The sequence below is a fragment of the Alosa alosa genome, chromosome 8 (assembly GCF_017589495.1).
Source record: "Alosa alosa isolate M-15738 ecotype Scorff River chromosome 8, AALO_Geno_1.1, whole genome shotgun sequence".
NCBI classification, from domain to species: Eukaryota; Metazoa; Chordata; class Actinopteri; order Clupeiformes; family Clupeidae; genus Alosa; species Alosa alosa.
This window is the reverse complement of record NC_063196.1, coordinates 21,528,667-21,555,904: the sequence shown is the minus strand read 5'-3', so window position 1 is coordinate 21,555,904 and position 27,238 is coordinate 21,528,667. Positions and strand designations below refer to the sequence as shown.

The 27,238-nt window shown below is 40.1% G+C and overlaps 1 protein-coding gene across 1 annotated transcript; it reads right to left on the bottom strand.

Moving 5' to 3' along the window:
- Window positions 1–9,460: 9,460 nt before the first annotated feature.
- Window positions 9,461–27,203, bottom strand: LOC125299800 (adhesion G protein-coupled receptor F5-like). Its single transcript, XM_048251242.1, has 14 exons — window positions 27,168–27,203; window positions 21,921–22,024; window positions 21,392–21,450; window positions 20,856–20,992; window positions 20,405–20,602; window positions 19,835–20,032; window positions 19,483–19,617; window positions 17,412–17,599; window positions 12,367–12,537; window positions 10,808–12,184; window positions 10,648–10,689; window positions 10,357–10,413; window positions 9,841–9,904; window positions 9,461–9,666 (listed from the first exon to the last, which is right to left on the bottom strand). Exons 5-14 carry the CDS (start codon window positions 20,553–20,555, stop codon window positions 9,599–9,601), a joined length of 2,451 nt encoding a protein of 816 aa, XP_048107199.1. The 5' UTR covers window positions 20,556–20,602; window positions 20,856–20,992; window positions 21,392–21,450; window positions 21,921–22,024; window positions 27,168–27,203; the 3' UTR covers window positions 9,461–9,598.
- Window positions 27,204–27,238: the final 35 nt, after the last annotated feature.

Here is a 27,238-nt window from a genome sequence, read left to right as displayed (position 1 = left end):
CTCCGAATGCATGCCAAGTTTTGTGTACTTTCGTTCATGGGGGGCCTTACAATAAAATAATTTATGTGTACATTTAGTGACGTACACCAACAAGGATTCCCGGGACACTGAAAGACCGGGGTACACAAAACTTGGTGGGCATGTACCCCCACATGGATAGCATGGAACCGTCATTCTTCGTTTTGATCTGTAGCCCCCCGCTGGACTGGACCCCCCGAAAGGAGGGTGGGGGCAGACACAGTTCTCTGTGAATATCTCGAGAACTGTAGGGCCTAGGATGACCAATTTTTTCCGTATGTTTGCCTCCAGGGTCATGTTAACCCATTCCATGTGCACACATGTGCATAAACAGATACACACGCACACACATACATTTACAGTAATCATACGTATGACACATACTCACACAGTAGACATATGTACGCATGCATGCACATGCACAAACACACATACGCAGGCAAACACACAAGCACGCACATACACACACACACACACACCCACACACATAAACATAAATTTGTACACGCACACATGCACATAATTCAAGAATTTTTCCCGTCATCTACTCCCCTGAATTTTTGGTCATTGATACCCGGGACACCGAACCACCGGGGTACATGAAATTTGGTGGGTATGTAGCCCCACTAGACTTTTACGGAAAAATTTCATTTCGTCCCCGGGGACCACCACCAGCCCGCCCCCCCCCCGGGCTGGGCCCCCCGAACCACAAAAAAAACTAACAGTTTTTCCTAAATAACTACCTGAACCGTGGCACTGAGGATGAAGAATCTTTTATGGTATGTTGGTCTCAAGGGCCCACATTAACCTGGCTCATAATCACTCATTTGTGATTTGCACCCCCACCCCCCGGTAAAAAATGAAAATGCAATATTATTCTGCTTTAATTGCCCCTATCTTCAGTTAAGATGTTCAGAACTGCACCAAATTTTATGTGTATGATTGACCTGGCATTCTCTGGGGTATGCCAAGTTTCTCAGTAGAATTTCATCCATGGGGGTCTAAAAATTAGGTTATGTGTACATTTAGTGACTGTACACTCATTGGCCTGTAAATGGCGGTGCACACATATACACATTCACACACACAGGCACCCACATACTATCGGTATTAGAACGGCCGATACATAATTACAAATTCAGTAGGATTAAAAGAAAGCCAAAATAAATATTCATCATCATAATCATGGCTGCATTTTCAGTATTGGCGATAAGTAGTCGTTTGTCCACTAGATGGCGCATCGTTGCAGTGAGACGTAATTTTGTTGGAAGTTAAAAGTGGGTTGGAATAACAATGGACGCTTCCTACAAGGACTATAGTTTACCGTGAGAGAACGCCTAATAAGGATAGGGATGATGTTCACATGAAATGTAATTCCCATTTCTTCTTGAAGCCGAAATAAATCTGAGGATGTTTATCGGACATGCTTGGTTTTCACTGCAGGTACGTTAATCTTATAATATCAATAAGGACCTAGGTAATGTTACCGTTAGCGTTGGTTGAGTGATGATGGAGGCCAATTTGATTGATTGCATTTGTAGAAAACTATAAATGCGGTTATCCCAAGCAAATTGATAGCAGCACTGTAATTGTATCTTCGACTGTCATTTGTTGCATGTGCTACAAAAAAATCATTCTGTGCAATGGAAGATTTACCAACGTTACACCGGTCTGATACAGTTTTGCCTATACATGCGTGAGACTGAGACGCCTGTTTATTTTGTTTTAAGTGCGTGCAGGGTGTGAGGGGGGAATCGATGTGCTTTGATTCCAGCTTGGTAGTTGTAGTCTGTGAAATTAAAAAGCATGTGTGTGTGAAGTATCCAAACAATGACACCTTCATTTCATTATGGCTGCTTTAGCAACACACCTTAAGCTACTGTGTAGTGGGTCCCATTTAGAAGTGGCTACTTCATTCGCGCTTTCCTTGACTCATGGAGCTGCGTGAATTTTATTACAACTTTTCGCCACGATATGGCAGTTTAAGTCCGCTTGATACTGTAATTGGCGTAAGCCATTGGTTTCCAAAGGAGATTTTATTTGTGTCGCCAGCATAGCCTATTGACAAGTTATGTTGTAAATAGGCCTATACCTTATAAGCCTACCTGTAGCTTAGGGAAGCTAACAGCTTTCTATTAGGATCTAGTTTGTTAGTTACAGTTTTGTCATAACTCTCTGATGCATTTTTGCATTTAGAATAGCCAGAGCGTGGATATCTCAATCGGAAAATTAAACAATATCGGGCGCCTATGGACTGGGTGAACCCAGCCTGATCTGCCCGCTATTTATTTTTTGATTTCTTAAAAGATTGAGGTTGGTCTGGTGAAAGCCAGACTAGCCATGGACCTCAGTTACACAATGCAAGGGAACATGAATCAGCCTATATTTGCACGGACAATAACGGACAACAGCTCTTCAACTTTGGCCCGTTAAAATGTGTATGAACAGTCTAGCGACGCATTTCATCAAGGCCCATTTGGACATGTCAGTTATTTGCACCACTGGTTAGATGTAAAATAGCATTTCGTTTCAGACTACTGTTACTTAATTTGTGCATTAACAATAACGTTTCAGACTACTGTTACTTAATTTGTGCATTGACAATAAAGTATTACATGAACTAAATATGACTAAAATCTTATGTAGAAGAAGAAACATTCACAAAAAATCCATCCATCCAAAAATGACCTTTGTTTTTGATAGCTGTTGAAAACGGCATGGAACTGACAGAGATGTTTTTGTTTATAAATAAATAAATAAATAACATTATGCTGATACCTTTTGCTTTTCCCAAATACAATGTAGCCTACAGGTGTAAGTGACCTTTCATCAATCCAGTTGCCATGGATGAACTGTGATGAACTGCCCTTCTTGTGATTGTTTAGAGATTTTAAAGGTTTTATAACAATGCTACATCTTCTTTGGCTATTCTACAATCTATTCACCTTTTCAGCACCAGTAGGCTACTTTCTGTGCAGCCGCACACACACACTCAGGCATGCCAAACAACCATACACAAAAGTTTCAAGAGTGGGGGATGGGGTAAAATATGGAGACAAATTGAAGTGTGATTTCTTTTCGCGGAACGGATGCAGACTACAGATGTAGATGCGGTACATCTAGTTTATCTATACACTGTCACCGTTACCAGGAGCGAGTAATGGTTTAGTAGCCTGTAACTTTGTTTCTTGCTCTTTTTTGTGTCTCTTAAAGAGCCAGTACAGCATTCTATGTGCATAGCATGGTGTGACGGTGATGTGTGCACCCTTAAATTGCCAGTGCTATATTTTCTGTGTGTCATGTCAGCAGTAGGCAATGTTTTGTCACTGCTAAGTAACTATTAACACTGGAGTTTTTCAATTAATGTGTATCATGGCTGCTGTTGAGAATGTGAGCCTAATGTTATATCTGTATAGTCAGATATGTTGCTTATTTACTGGTTGGATTCACATAGTTGGACCACTTTGTTAACTATTTATTTTATTGTCTCAGTCATGCTATGTTGTTCATAGCAGTTATGCATAATATTTAATATCTGCTCTATCTTCTATTCATTCTCATTTGTAGAAACCACGGCTCTCACAGTTTTCCCAGCATCACAGTTCATGGTGTTCAGTCTACTTGATGAGGGGCATGTGCGTGTGTGTATGTGTGTACAATGAAGAACCATAATTTGGGAATTGACATCACATTTCATTGTTCTCACTGGACAACCTGTGGCGATTGCTGTCTTACTGAATCCAGCATTTCAAGCCTTCACCATACAGTCCTTCAAAGTCAGACCCCCGAACAACACCCTCTTTTACACTAAAGGTATAGTTTTGCGCAACTGTCAGGGAACCTTTTGGGAACATTCCCTGATGGTTATATTACTGATATTTTTAAAAAGTAAATCTTTTAACAGATGTTCTCTCAGGTAAAGTTTTATGCAACTGTCAGGGCACCTTTTGGGAACTTTTCCTGAAGGATTAATTAAGGTCAAATTTTTGTATAATCATTGGAGTAGATCTGTCATCGTGTTATGGAGCTGATTTTGTCTAACGTGCCTGTGTGTGAGTGTGTGTGTGTGAGAGAGAGAAAGAGAGTCGTCATGGGGGTTGCCTGGGTAATGGCAAACTTTTAGCTTGACCCAAAGGTTCAACCAAAGATAGGCTAGCATTATACTTTTAGCTCTCTGTCTGGTTCGACCAAGGATTCAATAAAGCACCGGAGCTGTGCTGATTTGGAAGCGTCTTTCATGTTAATGTTGCAAAACTTTGTAAGCTTTATTCAGTTCCCAGCATGCATTGAAAGTCAGTTGTCACATTTATTATTGTTTTGATTTTAAACAATATGGTTGAAACAGTTTAGCCTTCTCTTGCTGGTGTTTTGAATAACAACATATCACATTGAAAATGGTTTAGTTAGGCTAGTTTATTGTGAAAAAAAGACACTGTAAATGTGAAAGTACTAGGTATAAACCAAAGATTCTAGAGCGGAACTTTGTTCTAGAATCTTTGGTATAAACCCATATAAATATACAGCTGCTTGTTAACTGTGATATCATGGAGAATCAGGATTCTTTTCCACGGTTGCTTCTCATTGGTGGAATGAACTGCCTATGGTGTTCTACGATCCTGTCAGAGTTTTGGGACTTTCAAGTGTTTAAAGCAAAGATCTTAGAGCGCAGCTATCTTGCATCTGTTGAATTAATTAATTAAGTACTCTTAATTCTCTCTCTTAACTCTTACAGAGTTATGGTTTGTATGTTTATGGTTTTTGTTTATGAAATCTCATTATTTTCTATGTTTATATTTTATATTGTTATTGATTTTGTTGTTATTACTATTATACTAAATGTAGGCTTTTCCAACTTTATTTTAAACTATTATCTTTAAGTAATGTAGTGTGCTGCTGTAAGTCATTTTGGACAAAAGTGTCTGCCAAATCCCATAATGACATACAGATTCTTTCAAGACCCCAAAGGATCAACTTAACTACCCAGATAACTTGCATCGCAGCATTTCTATCCAGATGTTTCAAGGCTGAAAACATTTCCCCAATAAGGCTCTAACTCTTACATTTCCCCAATAAGGCTCTTACTGCCCTCTACAGCACATCCACATGCTAGTGTCACTGTCTGTTACAATGTGTGTCAAAGCCTTTGATAAACTGAGTAGCCTACAGACACTTTACAGACATGGTATTTTAACTAATTACAGAAAACACTGACATGTTTTGTTAAGGTGTGAGTTTACTATTTTATGAAATATAGCATATATGTTATCACAGTAATGATTAACAAGATAAAGAAATTTATGTTGAGACACATTGTTGATACATTCATATAATTACACTGAATTGTTCTTCATAGTGCATCTTTCCTGAACCCATTTAACTATAAACTTTTTCCAGTGTAAACTATGCAAACATTTCAGAGCAGGAGACATTGCAAATACCATAGAAGGAATATATAGGAAAAACATTTAACACCGATGTTACATCATACTCATATCTGCCAAGAACTCCAAATTTATTTTTCCTTTATTCTGTGCTATTTTAAAAGCTAAAGATATTGGGTCAAATAGCACCAATAATTGTATGATAACGGAGAAATGCACCCTCAACACAGCACACAGGTTAAACAAATGCCAGTATTTTCCATCATACTGTTACAGCAGAGCCATAGTTTACCTTTTCAAGTGGAATGAATTGTAGAGGTGCTAAAAAGTGCTGAGGAATGTGAAAAACTAAATTTCAAAAGTAATGTCTTTAGTTATAACCTATCTGAACAGAATTATAGAAGACTATAAATTATAGTGCATTTTTACGAAGCTCTCATTTTAACCAATGGGACTTTTTTTGTGAAGATTTTGGCTAGTTCATAGATAAGTGCCATTATTATGACCGCCGCGCAGCGAAGTCATAATAATAGGTTTGGTCAGATTTTTTTTTTTTTGCATGTCCAAATTTCCGTCAAGGATTCCCGGGACACTGAAAGACCGGGGTAGACGAAACTTGGTGGGCATGTAACCCCACATGGATAGCATGGAACCATCGTTTTTCGTTTTGATCTGTAGCCCCCCCCTGCTGGACTGCACCCCCCGAAAGTCCAGTGTTGATCTCAAGGGGCCATGTCAACCCATTCCATAACCACTCATTTCATGTATAGCGCCACCTAGTTAAACACAAAAAAGTAAAAATGAGGTGTTGTAATTGCAGGTATCTGTGACCTAACATAGTCAAAACTGCACGTGTAGGATCATTATGACACCCTCTGAATGCACACCAAGTTTCGTCGAATTCCGTTCATGGGGGGCCACACAATAAATTAATTTATGTTACTATACACCAACTGGCCTGTAGGTGGCCGGAGACAGTTTTCTGTGAATATCTCGAGAACTGTAGGGCCTAGGAGGTCCACCTTTTTTTGTATGTTGGTCTTAAGGGGGCATGTCAACCCATCCCATTACCACTTATTTCATGTATAGCGCCACCTAGTTAAAATTAAAAAAGCAAAAAATTAGGTGTTTTCACCACAATCTCTCTGGCTGACATGGTCAAAACTGCCACGAAATTGAAAGTGTAGGATCATTATGACACCCTCGAATGCATGCCAAGTTTTGTGAACTTTTCGTTCTTGGGGGCCTTACAATAAAATAATTTATGTGTACATTTAGTGACCGTACACCAACAAAGGATTCGGGACACTGAAAGCCGGGATTCACGAAACTTGGTGGGCATGTAACCCCACATGGATAGCATGGAACCATCGGTTTTCGTTTTGATCTGTAGCCCCCCCGCTGTACTGGACCCCCCGAAAGGAGGGTAGGGCAGACACAGTTTTCTGTGAATATCTTGAGAACCGTAGGGCCTAGGATGACCAATTTTTTCCGTATGTTTGCCACACACACACACCCACACACATAAACATAAAGTTGTACACGCACACATGCACACAATTCAAGAATTTTTCCCGTCATCTACTTCCTGAATTTTTGGTCAACGATACCCGGGACACCGAACCACCGGGGTACTTGAAATTTGGTGGGTATGTAGCCCCACTAGACTTTTACGGAAAAAATTTGCTTCGTCCCCGGGGGCCACACCCCCCGAACCGGAACCGTGGCACTGAGGATGAAGAATCTTTTATGGTATGTTGGTATGGTATGTCAAGGGCCCACATCAACCTGGCCCACAATCACTCATTTGTGATTTGCACCCCCCGCCCGGTAAAAAATGAAAATGCAATATTATTCTGCTTTAATCGCCCCTATCTTCAGTTAAGACCAAATTTTATGTGTATGATTGACCTGGCATTCTCTGGGGGTATGCCAAGTTTCGTAGAATTTCATCCATGGGGGGGTCTAAAAAAATTAGGTTATGTGTACATTTAGTGACTGTACACTCATTGGCCTGTAGATGGCGGTGCACACATATACACATGCACACACACACAGGCACCCACATACTATCGGTATTAGAACGGCCGATACATAATTACAAATTCAGTAGGATTAAAAGAAAGCCAAAATAAATATTCATCATCATCATCATGGCTGCATTTTCAGTATTGGCGATAGGTAGTCGTTTGTCCACTAGATGGCGCATCGTTGCAGTGAGACGTAATTTTGTTGGAAGTTAAAAGTGGGTTGGAAAAACAATGGACGCTTCCTACAAGGACTGTAATTTACAGCAGCTAACATCTAATAAGGATAGGACGATGTTCACATGAAATGTAATTCCCATTTCTTCTTGAAGCCGAAATAAATCTGAGGATGTTTATCGGACATGCTTGGTTTTACTGCTAAATGCGTTAATCTTATAATATCAATAAGGACCTAGGTAATGTTACCGTTAGCGTTGGTTGAGTGATGGAGGCCAATTTGATTGATTGCATTTGTAGAAAACTATAAATGCGGTTATACCAAGCAAATTGATAGCAGCACAGTTTGTATCTTTCGACTGTCATTTATTGCACGTGCTACAAAATCATTCTGTGCAATGGAAGATTTACCAACGTTATACCGGTCTGATACAGTTTTGCCTATAGGCCTACATGCGTGAGACTGAGACGCCTGTTTATTTTGTTTTAAGTGCGTGCAGGGTGTGAGAGGGGAATCGATGTGCTTTGATTCCAGCTTGGTAGTTGTAGTCTGTGAAATTAAAAAGCATGTGTGTGTGAAGTATCCAAACAATGACACCTTCATTTCATTATGGCTGCTTTAGCAACACACCTTAAGCTACTGTTTAGTGGGTCCCATTTAGAAGTGGCTACTTCATTCGCGCTTTCCTTGACTCATGGAGCTGCGTGAATGTTATTACAACTTTTTGCCACGATATGGCAGTTTAAGTCCGCTTGATAGTGTAAGGCGTAAGCCATTGGTTTCCAAAGGAGATTTTATTTGTGTCGCCAGCATATCATATTGACAATTTATGTTGTAAATAGGCCTACCTTATAATCCTACCTGTAGCTTAGGGAAGCTAACAGCTTTCTATTAGGATCTAGTTTGTTAGTTACAGTTTTGTCATAACTCCCTGATGCATTTTTGCATTTAGAATAGCCAGAGCGTGTATATCTCAATCGGAAAATTAAACAATATCGGGTGCCTATGGACTAGGCTGGGTGAACCCAGCCTGATCTGATTCGCTATTTATTTTTTGATTTCTTAAAAGATTGAGCTTGGTCTGATGAAAGCCAGACTAGCCATGGACCTCAGTTACACAATGCAAGGGATCATGAATCAGCCTATATTTGCACGAACAATAACGGACAAAAGCTCTTCAACTTTGGCCCATTAAAATGTGTATGAACAGTCTAGCGACGCATTTCATCAAGGCCCATTTGGACATGTCAGTTATTTGCACCACTGGTTAGATGTAAAATAGCATTTCGTTTCAGACTACTGTTACTTAATTTGTGCATTAACAATAACGTTTCAGACTACTGTTACTTAATTTGTGCATTGACAATAAAGTATTACATGAACTAAAGATGACTAAAATCTTATGTAGAAGAAGAAACATTCACAAAAAATCCATCCATCCAAAAATGACCTTTGTTTTTTATAGCTGTTGAAAACGGCATGGAACTGACAGAGATGTTTTTGTTTATAAATACATAAAAAAAAAATAAATAAATAAATAACATTATGCTGATACCTTTTGCTTTTCCCAAATACAATGTAGCCTACAGGTGTAAGTGACCTTTCATCAATCCAGTTGCCATGGATGAACTGTGATGAACTGCCCTTCTTGTGATTTAGAGATTTTAAAGGTTTTATAACAATGCTACATCTTCTTTGGCTATTCTATAATCTATTCACCTTTTCAGCACCAGTAGGCTACTTTCTGTGCAGCCGCACACACACACTAAGGCATGCCAAACAAGCATACACAAAAGTTTCAAGAGTGGGGGATGGAGTAAAATATGGAGACAAATTGAAGTGTGATTTATTTTCGCGGAACGGATGTACAGGACTGAGCGGCGGTCACATTTTGTACCGCTATGCGGTACATCTAGTTCAATAAATATTTTCCATTTTCAATTAGTAGATGAAACTGCCAAGCAACTTTCAACAGAGTGAAAGGCAGCAAACTGTTAGGCATTGGCAGAAGAAGAATCTGAAGAGGTGGAGTAGTTTGACATGCCAGCAACGTTGTATCCCTCTGCAAAAAAATAATGAAGTGAAGTGATTGATGACCATCATTCCTAAAATGTTCAGGATATTTACATGCCAGAATTAAAACTATAGACATTACTACTACTACTGCTGCTGTTACTACTGCTACTATACTACTACTCCTACTACCAACAACAACAACAACATAGTGTCCTCTTACTTTTCTTTCTAAACCGTTGAAAGATGCGCATTCCAGTAGAAGATGACACTCCTCCACTTGTGCTCTACAAGAGACAAAAAGAGTGTAAAATAAATAGGCATGCATTATTTATTTTACATTCAAAAGGTACATCACAAAACAATTCCACAAAGGAGCCTTAAAAGCACAATGCAATGTTAAACATTTTCTGAAGTGTTACACAATATTTAAAACAAACATAAAAAAAAACATTGAAATTGCCACCGTGACCAGAAGACCTGTTTACCCAAATGTCTATAAAACAGGTTGTTTAGCCAAATTGTAAATATTTACAATATAAGTTTATCATAACTTATATATTGAAGTCGAACAAAGCTGTCTGTCTAATAGCAACTTATTATGATATTACAAAATGGAACATCAATATAACCAAATCCCCACATTCAGATATATGGACAAATTAAATGTTACACTCCTAACATTAATTCTTCATTCTTGCCCACTGTTTTCGTCTGTTGTATGTTAATGCATACTTACTCTCGTTTGCCCTGATCTGGAGTCCGGTGATGATGTTCCAGCTAGAGTTTCTCGAATCTTGGCATAAAAGAAGACAACTATTTAGTACATTTTTGAAGACACATATTGAATGTATACTTATATTATGAATACTATTCAACTGTATAAAAAATATATACTGTAGGTGTTCAAAACTTAAACAAACTTAATTCAAATTCAAACTTAAAACAAACTTAATTAATTTATTTCTAAACAAACAAGCAAATAAATACATATATAGAGCTGTAGATTTGAGTTTGGAGAAATGCATACCTTACTGTCCAAGAGGATCCCAAACACTAAAATGAAGAAACCCTTTTGAACAGAAACATGAATGAAATGAGATTATAAACTATACAGAACAATATTGAAAAGCTATTTCTTTACTTTTATGTAATCAATTGATATAATTGATGCTAATGCCAATATTTACCTGTAAAGAATTTAGCAATGCAAAGACAACATGGAGTCCAAAGCTCTCTGGGCTGATCATGATGCCAATGCCAAATCCCCAGGTAATACCAAACAGTGGAGTTAATACGGCCACACATTTTGCGATGACCCTTAGGTTGTGTGTTTCTTCATTTTGTACAGTGTTTCCCACGCCTCTTCTCAGCATCTTGACCAGGACCACCATCATGACACACAAGTTGATGGCCACAATGACCAAGGCAGGGATCACAAAGGCCAGCAGAGCTTTGGTCTTTTCCCAGTTGAGCCAGCATGTGCCATACGACGTGATGTAGCCTTTCTGTCCAGCTGTCGATGCCACAGTTACCACTGCCGTAATGAGAGGGCCGCCGTAGCCGATAAAGAAGCCAATTAGCATCATGGCCAACCTGGAGATGTTCGAGAAAACCCACACAATGCGGTACAGGAGCAGTAGAGCGGACATTAGCATCCAAAAGAACATAGCCAGGTAAAAGAAGTGGGCAAAAAACGTGGCTGCTGTGCAGGGCCCCAAGGCTGCACCATTTTTATTCGACACGGCTGCTCCCACGATGAACCAGATGTCAGCAATCAGGAGGGACACAGCAATATTAACAATGCAGACGTGTCGCATGTACGCCGTGTCATTCGTTGTCATGGCACGCCAAACTATCATCTCAATTATTAGGGCGATTATCAAGCTGGCGATTGATATTCCAACTCCAACATATGTGATGATATCCAGGGCCCTTTTGGCTTCAGGTGGTATATATGGTGACATGAGAACGGAGAAGGAAGTTGTATGATTACACTCACATGTGACTGTTGAATTTACATCGAACTTCGGCTCACACCCAAATGTATCCCATCCACCGGTATTGTTGAAAAGTTCAAAGTTCCAGAATACACACAGTGGGTTTGCCAAGTCACTGTCGTTTTTCTTGAATGTCAGAGTAATGTTTTCAACTGTTCGACTTGTATTGACCAAAAGAACATTGCCATTTATTGAATTTATGGAATCTGTGGAATTTATGTTACCTTCTTCTGAGTTTCTGTTGGACATTATATTATTAAGGGTAAAAAATTCAATGACCGTAACTGAGGTGTTCGTCGCAGATCGCTGTGTTAGAGTGATTTCAATTTCAGATGAATTTGTTGTGAGCATATTACTGGCTGCAGTCACCACAGATTTTCTCAAAGAAAGGCTTTCTGTCGAAATCTGAAATGTGTCTTCTTCTCTGAGCGCACCCGACATCCTTTCCACAGCGAGCAACAAGTTGGAGCTGGCACTTACACGAGTTTCATCAGGATCACTATTTAAGTTACTCCAGACATTATTCGCACTTGGGGAGACAATGACATTCACAGTGTCAAGGAAATCCTGTAAAAGTACAATAAACAAAAAGGAATGGATTAATTAATAGGTGGTTAGTGGTTAATGCTACCCATCTAGATCAATTTAATAGGAGGCACAGTCAATATATCATTTGTGTGGGTGAGTCTTAGTAAAAAACAATTAAATTCCTCAATTCAATTTCAGTTTTACAATTCATAACACCATACCCCCATAACCTCCTGGTCCACTGTGATTAGACTGGAGGCTGTTGCAACATTGCGAAGTATGTTCACAATAGATGCAGTAGTTGCTGGTGAAGTAACAATGTCATCATTATTTTGCTGTGTGGCGTTACTGAGCCCCTGAACAAAGTTTGAAACATCCCCTCCATTTAGGTTCTATAAGAGAAACACATACATATAATTGAAAACAGGAATGTGATAAACTACAAGGCTGAAACATGTAAATCAGGTTTCTCTGCGAAGTATACTTGCGTATACAAGGAATTTGGTCTCTGCATTTATCCCATCCGTGAACACACAGAGCACACAGTGAACACACAGTGAGGTGAAGCACACACTAACCCGGAGCAGTGAGCTGAGCTGCCTTGCTACAGCGGCGCTCGGGGAGCAGTGAGGGGTTAGGTGCCTTGCTCAAGGGTACTTCAGCCGTTCCTACTGGTCGGGGATCGAACCGGCAACCATCCGGTTACAAGGCCGAAGCCCTAACCAGTAGGCCAAGACTACCCCCATTTTAAAAAAACATAAACAAAACAAAAAAACACCAATAATTAATCACACCTGAATTTAGTTTGGTCAAATTTTTGATTTCACAATGAGCTTTTTCAGATATTTGGGGGTTTTCTGGTCTACAACACTGGTTTCCCCAATAAACCTTGTCTAAGAGGTATGCCACCTACTACAGCAGTCCACTGTGCACCTGTTTGTTGTAAATCATATAATTGCTCTCTTTACCATAAAAACACATTTTCACACATATTGTATTGTATTGTATTGTCTTAAGGCTTATTCTTAAGGCCTATTCACACCAAGAATGATAACGATAACTATAACCATAATGATAAAATCGTTCACACTGAACAACGATAAACAAAGTCTCTCCTTGTGTTAATGAATGTGACGGCTAAAATTCAATGGGTTCTGATTGGCTATTAGCTTTTTATCGTTCTCAAAATCGCTCTGACAGTGATCCCCAACGATATCGTTCTTCATGTCGTTAACGTTATAGTTTATGTGTGAACGTCGTCATTCATATTAACAAGAACGATATTTGTTTATAGTTTAGAGTTGTAGGCTGGCATGGATGGAACACCAGTTCATCACAGGCCTCCAGCCGAAGCTGATATCCATTTACAGCTGGGTTGACTGAGTTAATACAGATGAAGTTCCTTAACCAAGGAAACAACACCCAATTGTCTTCATATTCAACAACCTTCCGATTGCTTAATCCAGAGGTTCCCAAATTTAAGACTGCTGAGGCTCGATTTCAGTTCTGAAAATCTTCTGTGGCCCACCCAAACATTTATTCACAACTTTGACAGGAAGTCATCAGAGTATTTCCTATGAGTTATGTCCAGATTCACTGTGATTATCTGATTAGCTGGAAACTTTACTTTAAAATAGTCCACCTGACAACCACCATTCCATTATAACACACTTTAGATTAGCATTACCCATGTCATTAGTCAAGTTCCGTATCAAATGACCATCAATTTGAAGAATACTGTAGGCATATACTGTACAGTCACTGACACACGTACACTGGCACCCCTTTAGAAATGTTGGTTTTTAAGCAACATATAAATGAGTGACAGTAGGTTTGGCAGTTTTGGTTCAATATTTTGTGTTGTTCATGCTTATAGAACAGCAGTATGTTTGGATAAGGAAGAATGAAGCATACACTGAAAAGTGCACCCTGTCTAAACTGATGCATGGCAATAACTAGGTGATACGTTAGGCCTATTTTGCTTCCTCTGGTACAGATAATCAGCTACATATAAAGGGGTAGGTAGAGTCATTCAAATATTTGGAAATCCTTGGAGAAAACATCATACTGTCCATAGAAACCAATAGTAATGTAACGTCAGTAAACTTAGGCATCATGTTTAATTAGATGCCCTACAGTACATGATAACAAATAACAAGATCAAAATGTGCAACTGATCTATGAGCTCTCACACATAGAACAGCGTGGAGAACAACACCAAAACGTGTGCTCACCAAAAATTCTTCCCTCCTTATTGTGTGCAGCCATTGCACGTATCCTGGTGTTTTTAGAAAAAAGGTGGAAGCTAAAAACGCTTTTATAACAACTTGAAGCCGAGCAGAGTGGCATACAGTAGTGCTCCTTAGAGCCGCCCACGGACATTAAGACTTAGGCACATTGTATTTCTTACGTTTTGGTACAACTAAAGCACTCATCTTCAGGTGCTTGTTGACAGCTACTGTATGTCAACGAACAGGAAACTGGTTTGCCGACTTTAAGTACCGTATTTTCTATATACTATAAGTCAGGGGTCCCCAACCTTTTATGTACCATGGACCAGTTTGATTCCTAAATTTTTATTTTCACGGACCGGCTTCATATGTGTTGTGCATGCATTAGGCTACTTGAAAAGAACTAGCTCCAGTTATGTATGAACAGTGAAGGTAACGATCTCTTAAACATGTGGAAAACGTGAACTTGAAGAAGTGAAAATTGAACAATATGAACTATGAATATTGAACAACTTGAAGCTACATCTATCAAGTGTGAACATGCTTAAGAAAATATGGGAACAAAACATGGGAACTAAACGTGCATTACAAATATAATTAGTAGGAGCCCTGTGCTTGTTTCCCTTTAACAAGAAGGTTCCATGTGGGGGTGATGGAAGACAGTGACACCCTCAGTGTGTTTGAAATGTCCAGTCGATTGCGCAATTTGGTCTTAATTGCAGTCATTGCCGAAAACCCGGCCTCGCATAGATACGTGGTGGGAAATGGTAGCAACGTTTTCAGCACTTTTACGGCTATCTCGGGATATTCTGCTTTGGTTTTGATCCAAAAACCCGCCAGAGAGGTTTCCTCATACACACTCTTAAGACCACCATCATTTGCAATTTCGATCAACTGCTCTTCCTCCTGCGCTGACAAGTTAGGACTATTCGGGATATTGACAAATGGGTTGCGGACCCACTCATTGGTTTGCCGTGGATCTTTGGAGGATTGGTGGTTGGGGACCACTGCATAAGTCACATCGGAGTATAAGTCGCACTAGTCAAAAAGAGGAAAAAAACATATATATTTTTATATGTTGCACTTGAGTCACAGGACCGGCCAAACTATGAAAAAAAGTGTGACTTATAGTCCAGAAAATACGGTAGATTAGTGTGCAGAGCCCATAATGCTTGTCTGAAGTCGATTTGGTCAGAAATCCTAGTGATCGTTCTGTAGTCAGGCCATAGGGGTACAGACATCTGGGGCTGAAATGTAGTATGTAGTACTGAAATGACAGTATGTGTTGGGTTTTTCCTGTTCTGCACTAAGAATGGACCAAACATGGCAAATATTTTGTCTCCAATGCTTGTTTTATTCTCTATGTTGACTTCTTCAATAAATAGACTGTACTGTCACATACTGTGCAGTGTTATTCTAAAACAGGGGTGTCAAACATAAGGCCTAGGGGCCAGATCAGGCCCGCCAGCAGGTTTCATATGACCCCCCAGATGTTTTAGGTAGGAAGGGAAAATTAGAAAAAAAAGATCACATCCAGTTGTCTTCAACAAAGTGTAATAAGCAATATCTCTATGATATGATAAATTGATAACCTAGCACTACAAACCATCCTCAGCATTGAAGAAGCGGAAAACTAACATGGAAGTAGAGCATTTCAGGAGAGAAAGAACAGGATATGACAGCAGTACATTATTTGTACTTGTTTGCTCATAAGTGATATCAAATAACACTCTGATATCCATGCAGAAAATGATGACCATGACGGCCCACCACGAGGTCTCATTCCAACAAATCCGACCCACTACCTAATATGAGTTTGACACCCCTGTTCTAAAACCTTGGGCTTCTTCACATGTGACTTGTATTTATTTGAGAACAAATGAACTGGAAAACTGAAAAAAGGGTTTTCCCTATTCAACATACACATTAACACTGACACACAATGCAGCAAATAATTAATCAATAACTTCATTCATTTATACTAGTGCAGTGCCCATTCAAACATGCTATTCCTGTAGCCCAATTACATGCCTGCAGGTAGGCCTGCTTTAAAAAATAGGATGATAGGGAAAAACATAATTCCAGGTAAGCATTCAATGATGAATAGGCCTACAGATAATATAATAAAAGTGAGCAGAATTTAAGCATGGCTGCATGTGACATTTTTTACAAATCAAAATGACATAATCCTAACAGCTGTTTTGAGTCAAGGCTATATGCTTAGCCTATTGAATAACTTGACGATAGAGAAAACAAACCATTTTGTGGAATGATGCATCATATGGAATTTGCAACGGTGTGACTCAAACACAGTCTCTGGTGGCCTATAAGTGACATCACACTCTGTCTGCCACTCGTTGCTTGTCGCTGCTTTGCATGTGTGGCATTCTGAGACATTCTTTAATTCGGGACCATTATCGCTCGTTTCACTTTAGCACCTTGCAGTTGGAATTGTCGTTTCCTATCTCAAAGTCTACAGACAGTCCAAAGTAGCCTGGTCTATTCGAAGTGTCCATTTATTGCACATTATTTACGTCATTTTGAAGAGCCACTGCATAGCCTACCTGTGGGTGTTGGCTGTTGTTGCAAAATCCACGGAGTTATCTTGCACTCGTTTAAGTTTTTACTTTTTACCCGTGTAACCTACACTGATCCAGTTCTGCCAAAGCCCTGCTTCTATCCTCACTGGTAGCTTACAGTACAGTGCTGTGTGGGAGGGGGAGTGGCTAGCGGCGAAAGCCAATGTGCTTCTTTTACCGATATATTTAACGATATTTTTTGCATTTGTTATTCAAACAACTTCATATTTGGCACTGCACTTACTCATGCCCGTAGCAAGAGACCTGCCAAGTTTGAAATCAGTCTGACAAACGGTCAGCGAGATATGCGTGCCACGGACACACAGACACACAGACGCTTCTTGCTTTATAGATAGATGTTGTAGAACAATGACAACAAGCTATTTCTTGTCAAAGCAGGCTTTTTTTGTTGTCTTAAAATAACAGAAGGATCTAGACAATTAAATAGAGCATTACCTGTGATTCTTCTTCCAAGTTTTGGATTTCTTCTAAGACACAGTCGTCTTGCTTGGGGACCCATACACTCCCCTCACATTTGTACAGTATTTCACCGACTTTCCCTTCACCACAGACACTTTTTGCCTCCTCTCCTTCGACACCATTTCCTAACCCTTGGTCTTCATCCTCTGGACAAGTTGTAACAACTGACAAAGATCATAGTTCTAATCAGGACACATGTATGTGTGTATGTGTGTGTTATGTTAAAGGAATACCAACGCGTTTTATAGCCGACCCAGCCATTGTCCTAATCTAGAAACGGCCCGGTTAGCTTTAGCTTAGCGTAGTCGCTGTAATCCGGCGATTCCAGCTAGCATGTCGTTGCAAAAGTGAATCAAATAACTCAAGATTTTTTATAATTATTTCTCGTAACCTGTACATTCACATCGAGTACAAATATCAATGCAAATTAACACGAAGGGATTTACTAGAACAATTTAGATTTGGATCTATTTTCGGGCATAGCACCGGCAAAGCACCGCTGCCAGGCGCAAAGACATCACGCAGCATCTGTAAACCCTCAACTTCCGCAAATACATCAGCGTGACGAACGCGTCACAAACACGAACTGGTGGTGTGAGTGTGGAGTGTGGAAAAAAAAAACTGAGGACTGCAGGATGGATCATTGCTGAGAAGTCGTTGGTAGCAGTGACACAAGTGCGGTCACGCTCCTCTTCGGGAGCGTTGCCCACCATCAATGGCAGTATTTTATCCCACTCTGCACAGCATAAACACTCCATTTCAGTCGGCATGGGTTGGCACACTCCACACTCACACCACCAGTTTGTGTTTGCTCTCGTTCTCTCATCCGACTCGCCTTGACTAGTCGCAACATCCTCTCTTCCTAGATCCAAAGCTCGCAAATCCTCTTCAGTGAACTCAGGTTCGAAAAGGTAGGGTCTTGGATCTTGGTAGTCGAAGTCATCATCTTCGTCTATCGTGTAATCTTCCATATTCATCGCCATTAGAACCCTTAGAGAAAGCCCACCTGTCAGTGTCAGCCTAGTAGCAGAGAACTTGGTAGTCACGCTGGTGTATTGCCGGAAGTTGAGGGTTTTCAGATGCTGCGTGATGTCTTTGCGCCTGGCAGCGGTGCTTTGCCGGTGCTATGCCCGAAAATAGTTCCAAATCTAAATTGGTCTAGTAAATCCCTTCGTGTTAATTTGCATTGATATTTGTACTCTATGTGAATGTACAGGTTACGAGAAATAATTATAAAAAATCTTGAGTTATTTGAATCACTTTTGCAACGACATGCTAGCTGGAATCGCCGGATTACAGCGACTACGCTAAGATAAAGCTAACCGGGCCGTTTCTAGATTAGGACAATGGCTGGGTCGGCTATAAAACGCGTTGGCTCACTCATCCAACTCTAGGGACTGCGGGGAGTGACCCAATTTCACCTAGGGGTGGCGTATTCCGTTAAGTTATGCTGAGTGTATGACACTGTGTAACAAAGGAATGGCAATATGGAAATAAAATATGACTCTAATCCAGGCTTAAATCTGGGCTGAAATACAGTGTATCTACAAACACAGACTGACAACTCCTGTATCTTTTGAACTCTGACATTATTAGGTTTATAAAAGTTTTCAAATGTTTTTAATCTATTTTAGCTCAGGTTTCAGCACAAATATATATATGAAAAGGGCATATATATGTGTGTGTGTGTGTGTGTCTGTGTGTGTGTGTGTGTTTGTGTCTGTGAAAGTCACAGCACAAATATATATATATATATATATATATATATATATATATATATATATATGTGTGTGTGTGTGTGTGTGTGTGTGTGTGTGTGTGTGTGTGTGTCTGTGTCTGTGTCTGTGTCTGTGTCTGTGTCTGTGTCTGTGTGTGTGTGTGTGAAAGTCACATCATTCTGTTATAGAACAGTTTTATATTGGACTTAATAATAAATGTAATGATATAATATAATATTATATCTATGACACTGGGTGATTAATAACAACGTGAATGTGAGCTCTAAGCTGCTGGTAACCACAAAAAATAAAAAATAAAACAAATATACCTTGACTTTGTTCACGAACATTCAGTGTCATAGTTTGTTCCCTGTTTGGGCGGTCAAGTTGGCATGTAAATGTTAGTTTATTGCCACATTCCTCAGGTTTCGTCTTATATAGATGTTCAGCACACTTTCCTTGTGCTGAGAAAAAAAAAGAGACAACATTATCATCATTATCATTATCAACATTATCATTATCATTATTGTTTATGAACAAAAGCTTAATTACTGGTACTCTACAACATCCTACTTTACAAAAGCTTGCTGAATGTATTCCACAAAATACAACATTGAAGAATGGGCAGAATGACTAATCGTATATAAGAATGAAATACTGTAGAATAAAAGTGTTACAAACTTTCAAGATCTTTTTGTCCAAAAGTCAGTTTGACTTGATATGTGTCTGCCACACAGCATTTCAGATTAACACTTTCTTCACAAGCAACCCGTTTTTCGATAAAATTCAGTGTAATCACAGGATTTGGTTTGATTGTTACACTGCTCCAATAAATAAGGGTTGGTTTTGAGGCTCTGTTATATCTGCACTCGTAACGACCTGTACAAGCAAAGCAGACAAGCATCAGAGATGTCCCATTGAGCACAGCACAAGCATGACAATGTACCACACATTTTACATTACATTCAGTAATCCATTTAGAAGACACTTTTTATCCAAAGCGACTTACATGTCAATCATATTATAAGGGCCATTCTCCCCAGAGCAACTCAGGGTTAAGTGCCTTGCTCAAGGGAACAACGGAGGAAGCTGGGAATTGAACCCAAACCTTTTCAGGCTACTGCATGCTAGCCCAGGTCCTAGGCCACTATGCTACCACGACCCCAGTATTCATTTTGTTCATTCATATCTCCTCTTATGTCAATACAGGACAACAAAACACATAGTAATAATTTGAATAAAATGACTTACCCTGGTCACCAAGGACAACACGTTTTACTTTCAGTCTGCGGCTGGATAAAATTTCATATTTGTCTGGGCTGAGTCCAGAGACTTTCTTTCCGTCAATTCTCCATTCTGGGCCATCTACAGCTTCATTTGATTCAGGGCATCTTAATTCCATGGAAACATCTCCTGAGTGAACCTCCCCTTGAAGAATCTTGAACCTTACTGATGATGTTCAAGTTCAAGTTCAATATATTTATTGTCATGTACTCATAAAGGTATTATCAAGAGCCAGGTTAGCGTTAAAGATGTGTGTGGGGTGTAATGGTGTGTGTGTGTGTTGGTGTGTGGGGGGGGGAGTAATGGGGTGTGTGGGGAGGGGGTGTACCTGTGTGTGTGTGTGGGGGGGGATAATGGTGTGTGTGTGGGGAGGAGTAAAAGTAAATGCAAAATCATTTAATGTTGGATGGATTCTTACCACTTTCAGAAACAAATTCAGCAACATCATATCCCTCTTTTTTCAGTTCATTAGAGAGGTCATTATTTTGTTGATTTATCTGGGCCCAGTCGAGATTGGTATGAATAATGTTTATGTCAGCTATTATACTACCTTGCCTGTAAAAGAAAGAAAAATAATAATTTGTTTGTTAATACATAATACAATAGAATATGACACATTTAGAACCCCTTGGTGAAACACCAAAATTGTTTGACAAAACATTTCATAAGAATACAGGCAGAATATTACCGGTAAGATAAATGTTTTTGGTGCATCAAATAAAGATTGTAATTGCCTTATGGACTGCATGCTAAATGGCCTTAGCCACCCTCTCTGGACATTTGTCAGTGCAAATATTGATTTACAAATATCCTGGCATCCTAACAGCCATAACAATTAACAATCATGGAAAAATAAAATTGTTACAACACATATGGCATATTCAATGACATGCTCTAAAAAATAAGAGCTAGTCTGTTTGAAGAAGGTTCACAAGAACATAGCCACAACGTTACCTGAATCCTGTTACAATTACAGATCTAAAACCAGGTACATTTTCATAACTTCTGCCGATCTGTGTAAGGAATACAAAATTGACTTATTAAAGTGCTGAATTAATGCTTGTTTTATCCTGTTTTGGGCACCATGTATTTTGGAAATGCTTAGACAATTAATGACAGTACCCTCCACATCTACTGGCACACTTGGTAAAGTTGAGTAAAATGAGGTATAAAAAAAAAACTCCATAAAAGACTCCCTTGAAAAGGAGATGTAAAATCTCTATGGGTTTTACCTGGCAAAATGAAGGATAAACAAAAAATTAAATAAAAAATAAAAATAAAACAAATAGGAAAAATTCTACATTTAACGGAAGCTAATCTATTCTGAAAGAAAAAAAGTACCTCTGTACCTCTTTTTACTCAACTTTACCAGGGGTGGCATGTGCTGCATCACATTACTTTGTGTAAACATTTTAATATCTTGGATGTACTGTAGCCTGCATATTGTAAAATTAAGATTCTTAAATTAATAAATTATACTTACTGCATTTTGTATACTGTTCTTCAAATTTCGAAACCTTTCACTTGTTGGATCATTTAAACTAGTATCAAAGTTACCCTGCAATGTCACACTGATCGCAGACTTATCTGTGAACAGAAATGTACACAAAAGGTGAAAGGCATATATGATTCTAACTGTCTCACTGAATTGCATTATGCACACTCAATTCTCACTGGTATCTGCTATATAACAAGTACCAAAACATGATTAGTTCATAGATTTCACATGTAAAATACATTTTATACAACCCCACCCCCATCTTGCCTGCAATTCTGAGAAATTCTTGAATTGTGTGCATGTGTGCATGTACGTGTTTATGTTTGTTTGTGTGTGTGTGTATGTGGTTGTGTGTGTGCCTGTGTGTGCACATGTGCATGCATGCGTACATATGTCTACTGTGTGTGTATGTGTCATATGTATGATTACTGTGAATGTATGTGTGTGCATGTATATCTGTTTATGCACATGTGTGCATATGGAATGGGTTAACATGGCCCCTGGAGGCAAACATATGCAAAAAATTGGTCATCCTAGGCCCTATGGTTCTCAAGATATTCACAGAAAACTCTGTTGGTGTACAGTCACTAAATGTACACATAAATTAATTTATTGTATGGCCCTCCATGAACGGAAGTCCACGAAACTTGGCACGCATTCAGAGGGTGTCATAATCAGTGGCGCCGCTAGCCGTAATCCAGTACGCACTGTGCATACAATTTTTATTCAAACGCTTTATTCATCAAATCATTCAATATTACAACAATAAAAACAGCTTGTGTAGGCTACTGTCTTAATTGAAACATGCTTCGCGCACTAATGATAGCCTATGTTTACTGCAAAGAGAATGGACATCTCAACATAAGGATACATTAGAAGATGATTGGTGTCACGACATGATAAGCAGTTCTGGCGCTTAAAAACACCCTTTAGCGCCCTGGGCCATGGTGCATACTATGGAATTCAGCCCTCGCGGCGCCACTGGTCATAATGATCATTTGATTGATGATTTGTGCAGTTTTGGCCATGTAAGCCAGAGATATTGTGATTACAACACCTAATTTTTGCTTTTCATTTTTAACTAGGTGGCGTTATACATGAAATTAATGATTATGAGATTGGTTGACATGGCCCTTTAAGACCAACATACAAAAAAGGTGGTCCTCCTAGGCCCTACGGTTCTCAAGATATTCACAGAAAACTGTCTCCGGCCACCTACAGGCCACTTGGTGTACAGTAACATAAATTAATTTATTGTATTGGTGTGCATTCAGACGGTGTCATAATGATCCTACAATTTTTATTTCGTGCAGTTCTGACCTAACCTGACTCTTGCAAGATGAATTTCGTTGCGCTTAGCTCCGCCTAGCTTCACACACATCCATCTGGGACCTCTTCCATTGAGAGTGATTTCAGCACGAGATTGTATGGTAGAGCCAATCAGGACGGGAGTTTCATAGATGTGACATAGCGTAGAAGCGACTGTGAGACTGTTATCAGCGTCACGGGTTGGCTTCGATGTGAGTGGTTTAAGTAGCACGTCAATAGATGACGGACAAGTGGCTTATTCAATCATATGCAAGCATTTTTTGATTAGGCCCAGCCTTCTGAAGCAACACTCCAATGGATCGATCCCAGATGGATGAGTGGAGCTAGGCGGAACGAAATTCATCTGGCGAGAGTCAGGTTAGTTCTGACCATGTCAGGTCAGAGATACCTGCGATTATAACATCTCATTTTTGCTTTTTCATTTGTAACTAGGTGGCACTATACATGAAATGAGTGGTTATGGGATGGGTTGACATGGCCCCTTAAGACCAACAAACAAAAAAGGTGGTCCTCCTAGGCCCTACAATTCTCGAGATATTCACAGAAAACTGTGTCCGCAATGGTTCCATGCTATCCTTGTGGGGCTACATGCCCACCAAGTTTCGTGCACCCCAGTCTTTAAATGTCCCGGGAATCCTTGACGGAAAATTACTCCTGCGAATGAAAAAAAAACTGTGACTAAACCTAGATGACCGCCGCTTTGCTGCGTGGCAGTCATAATAAGTGGTAACCCTCCAAATAGTGGAGCCCTCCTGACAAAACAAAGGGCTCTACAATGAGGAGGCTTACCACTTAGTCTGAGTTGACGTAGCCAAGTTGATCACTGAAAACGTTCTTGGAATCCCTCTGGGAAATCCCACAACAGTATGGTTATGAATATAACCTCGGTTCTCTGAAGGAGAATGTAGTGAGAAATTCCAGAGTGTATGTATTTTAACATTCCAGAGTGTATGCATTTTAACATTCATTTTAATCATCACCACCCTAGCCTTTGATCATGCTAAACCCTTTGTCGACCAAACTGCTCTTGTGACCTTTGTCAATCAAATGCTCCCATTTGGGTCTAGTAACAATGACCCATTGTTACTAGACGATCATGAGAACCGCATGAGGACACATGACGACGATTAATCATTTGATGATGAGTCCTTTCCTCTTGACACAATCAAAGAGGGTGGGCTATGCTTTAAATGCAGAAGGAAGACGCAGCTCTAGAGGTTCAGTCGGCCGCCGCCATAAGCGATGAGATATGCTGGCCTCCGAGCTCATATGCTGGCCTCCGAGCTCGTAGTTCTAACACCATTGTTAACCAATAAATAGTTCACCATGTCTTCAGTTTTCAAACCTGCCTCTGTCTGCTTGCACTCAATTTTTCTTACAACAAGAACACGAGAAGTTAACCAATGGAAAGTCATCTACGCATGGCGCTATCAATCTGAACCTATCTCCTATCACAACCGTCTCATTTCTCACAGGCCTTACACAATATAAGAGCACTGCGCCATGTGGTCTTATATCTTGTAACCATATTCGCAACCATAAGTTCTTTCAGTTCACTCGACGTTAACCAATGGGAACACATACCACAGCCCTCATTGCAACAGACTAATTCACCCAGATTTGCAGCCAGGGTGCTTGGCACACATGGCTAATTAGACACAAAACAGACTGACAGTATAATACAGTATTAGCAATGCTGCGTGGTCTAAAGGGCCAATCACACCAAGAACGTTAACTAATGATAACAACAAAAGAGTATCTCTTTTGCTTATATGATGACAACTTCCTCACATAAACTATAACAATAACAACATGACGAATGATATCATAGGGGATCACTTTCAGAGCGATTTTGAGAATGATAAAAAGCTGACATGTGGCCTTTGTGCCCCCCACCAAATATGCCCAACTGGCCTTGCCCCTAAAATAGGGAAATTCCAAGCCTGGCTGACAGCCATTGACAGCCATCAAATGTTAGCCATCACATTCATCAACACAAGAAGAGACTTTCCCTATCGTTGGTCAGTGTGGACACCTTTATCATTATAGTAATAGTTACAGTTATCTTATCTTAGTTATCTTAATAGTTGGTGTAAATGGTCCTTTAGAGGGGGCAGTTTGCTGACAACAGAGAGCTGCCCACAGGTGTGAGGCTGGAAATGTGCATAATATTTCAAGCAGCAATGACAGCAATGGTTGCACAGGCTTTGCATTTGGCGAACACACACAGACAAACTTGGTGGCCGCGGTACAGAAGGAGCAGCGGTAGCTCACTGGCGCTGTAAAGTAGCTCTGAAGCGTGAGACTAGTTGAGAGGCGTGCTTCACATGGCTGGTGGCTACCGGCTGTGGGTCGGCAATTTTTTGGGAGCAAGCGCTGGTCAGCATGTGTATCTGATCCCGACTGGTGTAAGTTGACAGAGGTAGCTTGCTGGTGCTGGAGCTGAAAGCACAGAGCAGGCTAACGATGTACTGGTGACGTCTAGGTTATAGAAGTGGACAAGGGTGTCACCTGAAGGCCAGCTTACACCTAAGCAGACATGTTCTCTGGATACACATTTTTTAGCCATCCAGGAGGCAGCTACACTCCTCGTGGAATGGGGTCTTAATTGTTCAGGGGGAGAAGCACACCTGAAGCTATGTATGCCAGAGTGAAGGCCTCAATCAACCAGCTGGAAAGTGTCTGCTTTGATAGCGCACGGCAGATTGCCTATAGCTCCATAGTAGATGAACAGCTGGGTTTGTTTGTTGGTTGTAGGCGTGCAGTGCTCTCACCAGGCAGATGTGCTCTCACTAGCCACATCTCTTGCTGTTTAACGTTAGGGTAAAGCGGAACTCAATGACTCTGCTTCTAAGGGCGACGCCAATATGGCCGTTGTCTACACATATCCCACCCCTTCCTCGGCAAAACGTCGACATGTGAATACATTGAGCCAATCATGTGGTGTGATGTGAATACATTGAACCAATCATATGGTGTGTTGTGAAGACATCGTGCCAATTATGTGTTGTGAACTCGCCGCTGGAGCAAGATTGGCGCATTTCTGCCGAATAGGATGCCCGATGAGTGCCCAAAAAATGTTGCAATATGGCCGCTGAGTGGAGGGACTTGCCTATAAGGACTTTGTCAGTACTTACAGCCCCCCTTGGTAGGATTAGCTATATTTCCCCCTCTGCTGGAGAAGTTGTGCATTACAGTATGCTATTTCAAACTGAAAACTGTTTCAAAGTAACAATAAAGCACATGGATTTGTTTACAAGCTAGTGAAACGGTTAGCATAAGTTCGGCAGAATAATGTGGATGTTTCAAGGTATGAAACACGATTTAAAACGAGTTTCTTGTTTCTCACTTCTCTTACCGGGACGGTAGTCCCAATGTTGGTTTTCTGCCTGGGGACGCTAGGGGGAGTGGGAAAAGTCACCAGAACAGGTCATTTAACCATCCAAATGATTTCTTAACAGGTTTATTTGAAATAGTTGCCAAGTTCTCCTTTAATGCTATTGGGAGGGTTGAGTGTGGCACAACCGAGGAATCGCTCACAGTGAAGTGCATACGAGTATACTTGTGTCAGTCTGGATTTCCTATGAGCTTTTGAAACTCGCCAGCAAGATTAACAAATATTTTCTTTGCAGTTTATAGAGGATTGCCCTTATATAGTCTAAGGCACATGAAAAAATCCCTGAGACGGGTGATTAGAGATCAATGACATCATGCGAAGATGACTTCCCAATGGTTAACATTGTGTGAACTCGACTGAAAGAGAACCAGGCATTAATAGTAGTAATATTCACATTAATTGATATTCACATATAGGACCTTTGTAATCACACAAGAGATAACAGTGGCATTGCCAAGTGCAAAATAAAAACATTAAATATACCGCTGAACTTTGCTAATACATACCTGGTGTAGCTGTGGTTGTTGTTGTGGTTGTGGTTGTTGTTGTTGTTGTTGTTGTAGTAGGAGCTTGGTTG

Coding starts and splice junctions, on each gene's coding strand:
- LOC125299800 (XM_048251242.1), bottom strand. CDS start 20,555: ATGGAATTAAGATGCCCTGAATCAAATGAAGCTGTAGATGGCCCAGAA. Junction 19,618..19,834: donor TGGACAAAAAGATCTTGAAA/GTTTGTAACACT, acceptor TTTTTTTCTCAG/CACAAGGAAAGTGTGCTGAA. Junction 17,600..19,482: donor TGTTCGTGAACAAAGTCAAG/GTATATTTGTTT, acceptor GATCTTTGTCAG/TTGTTACAACTTGTCCAGAG.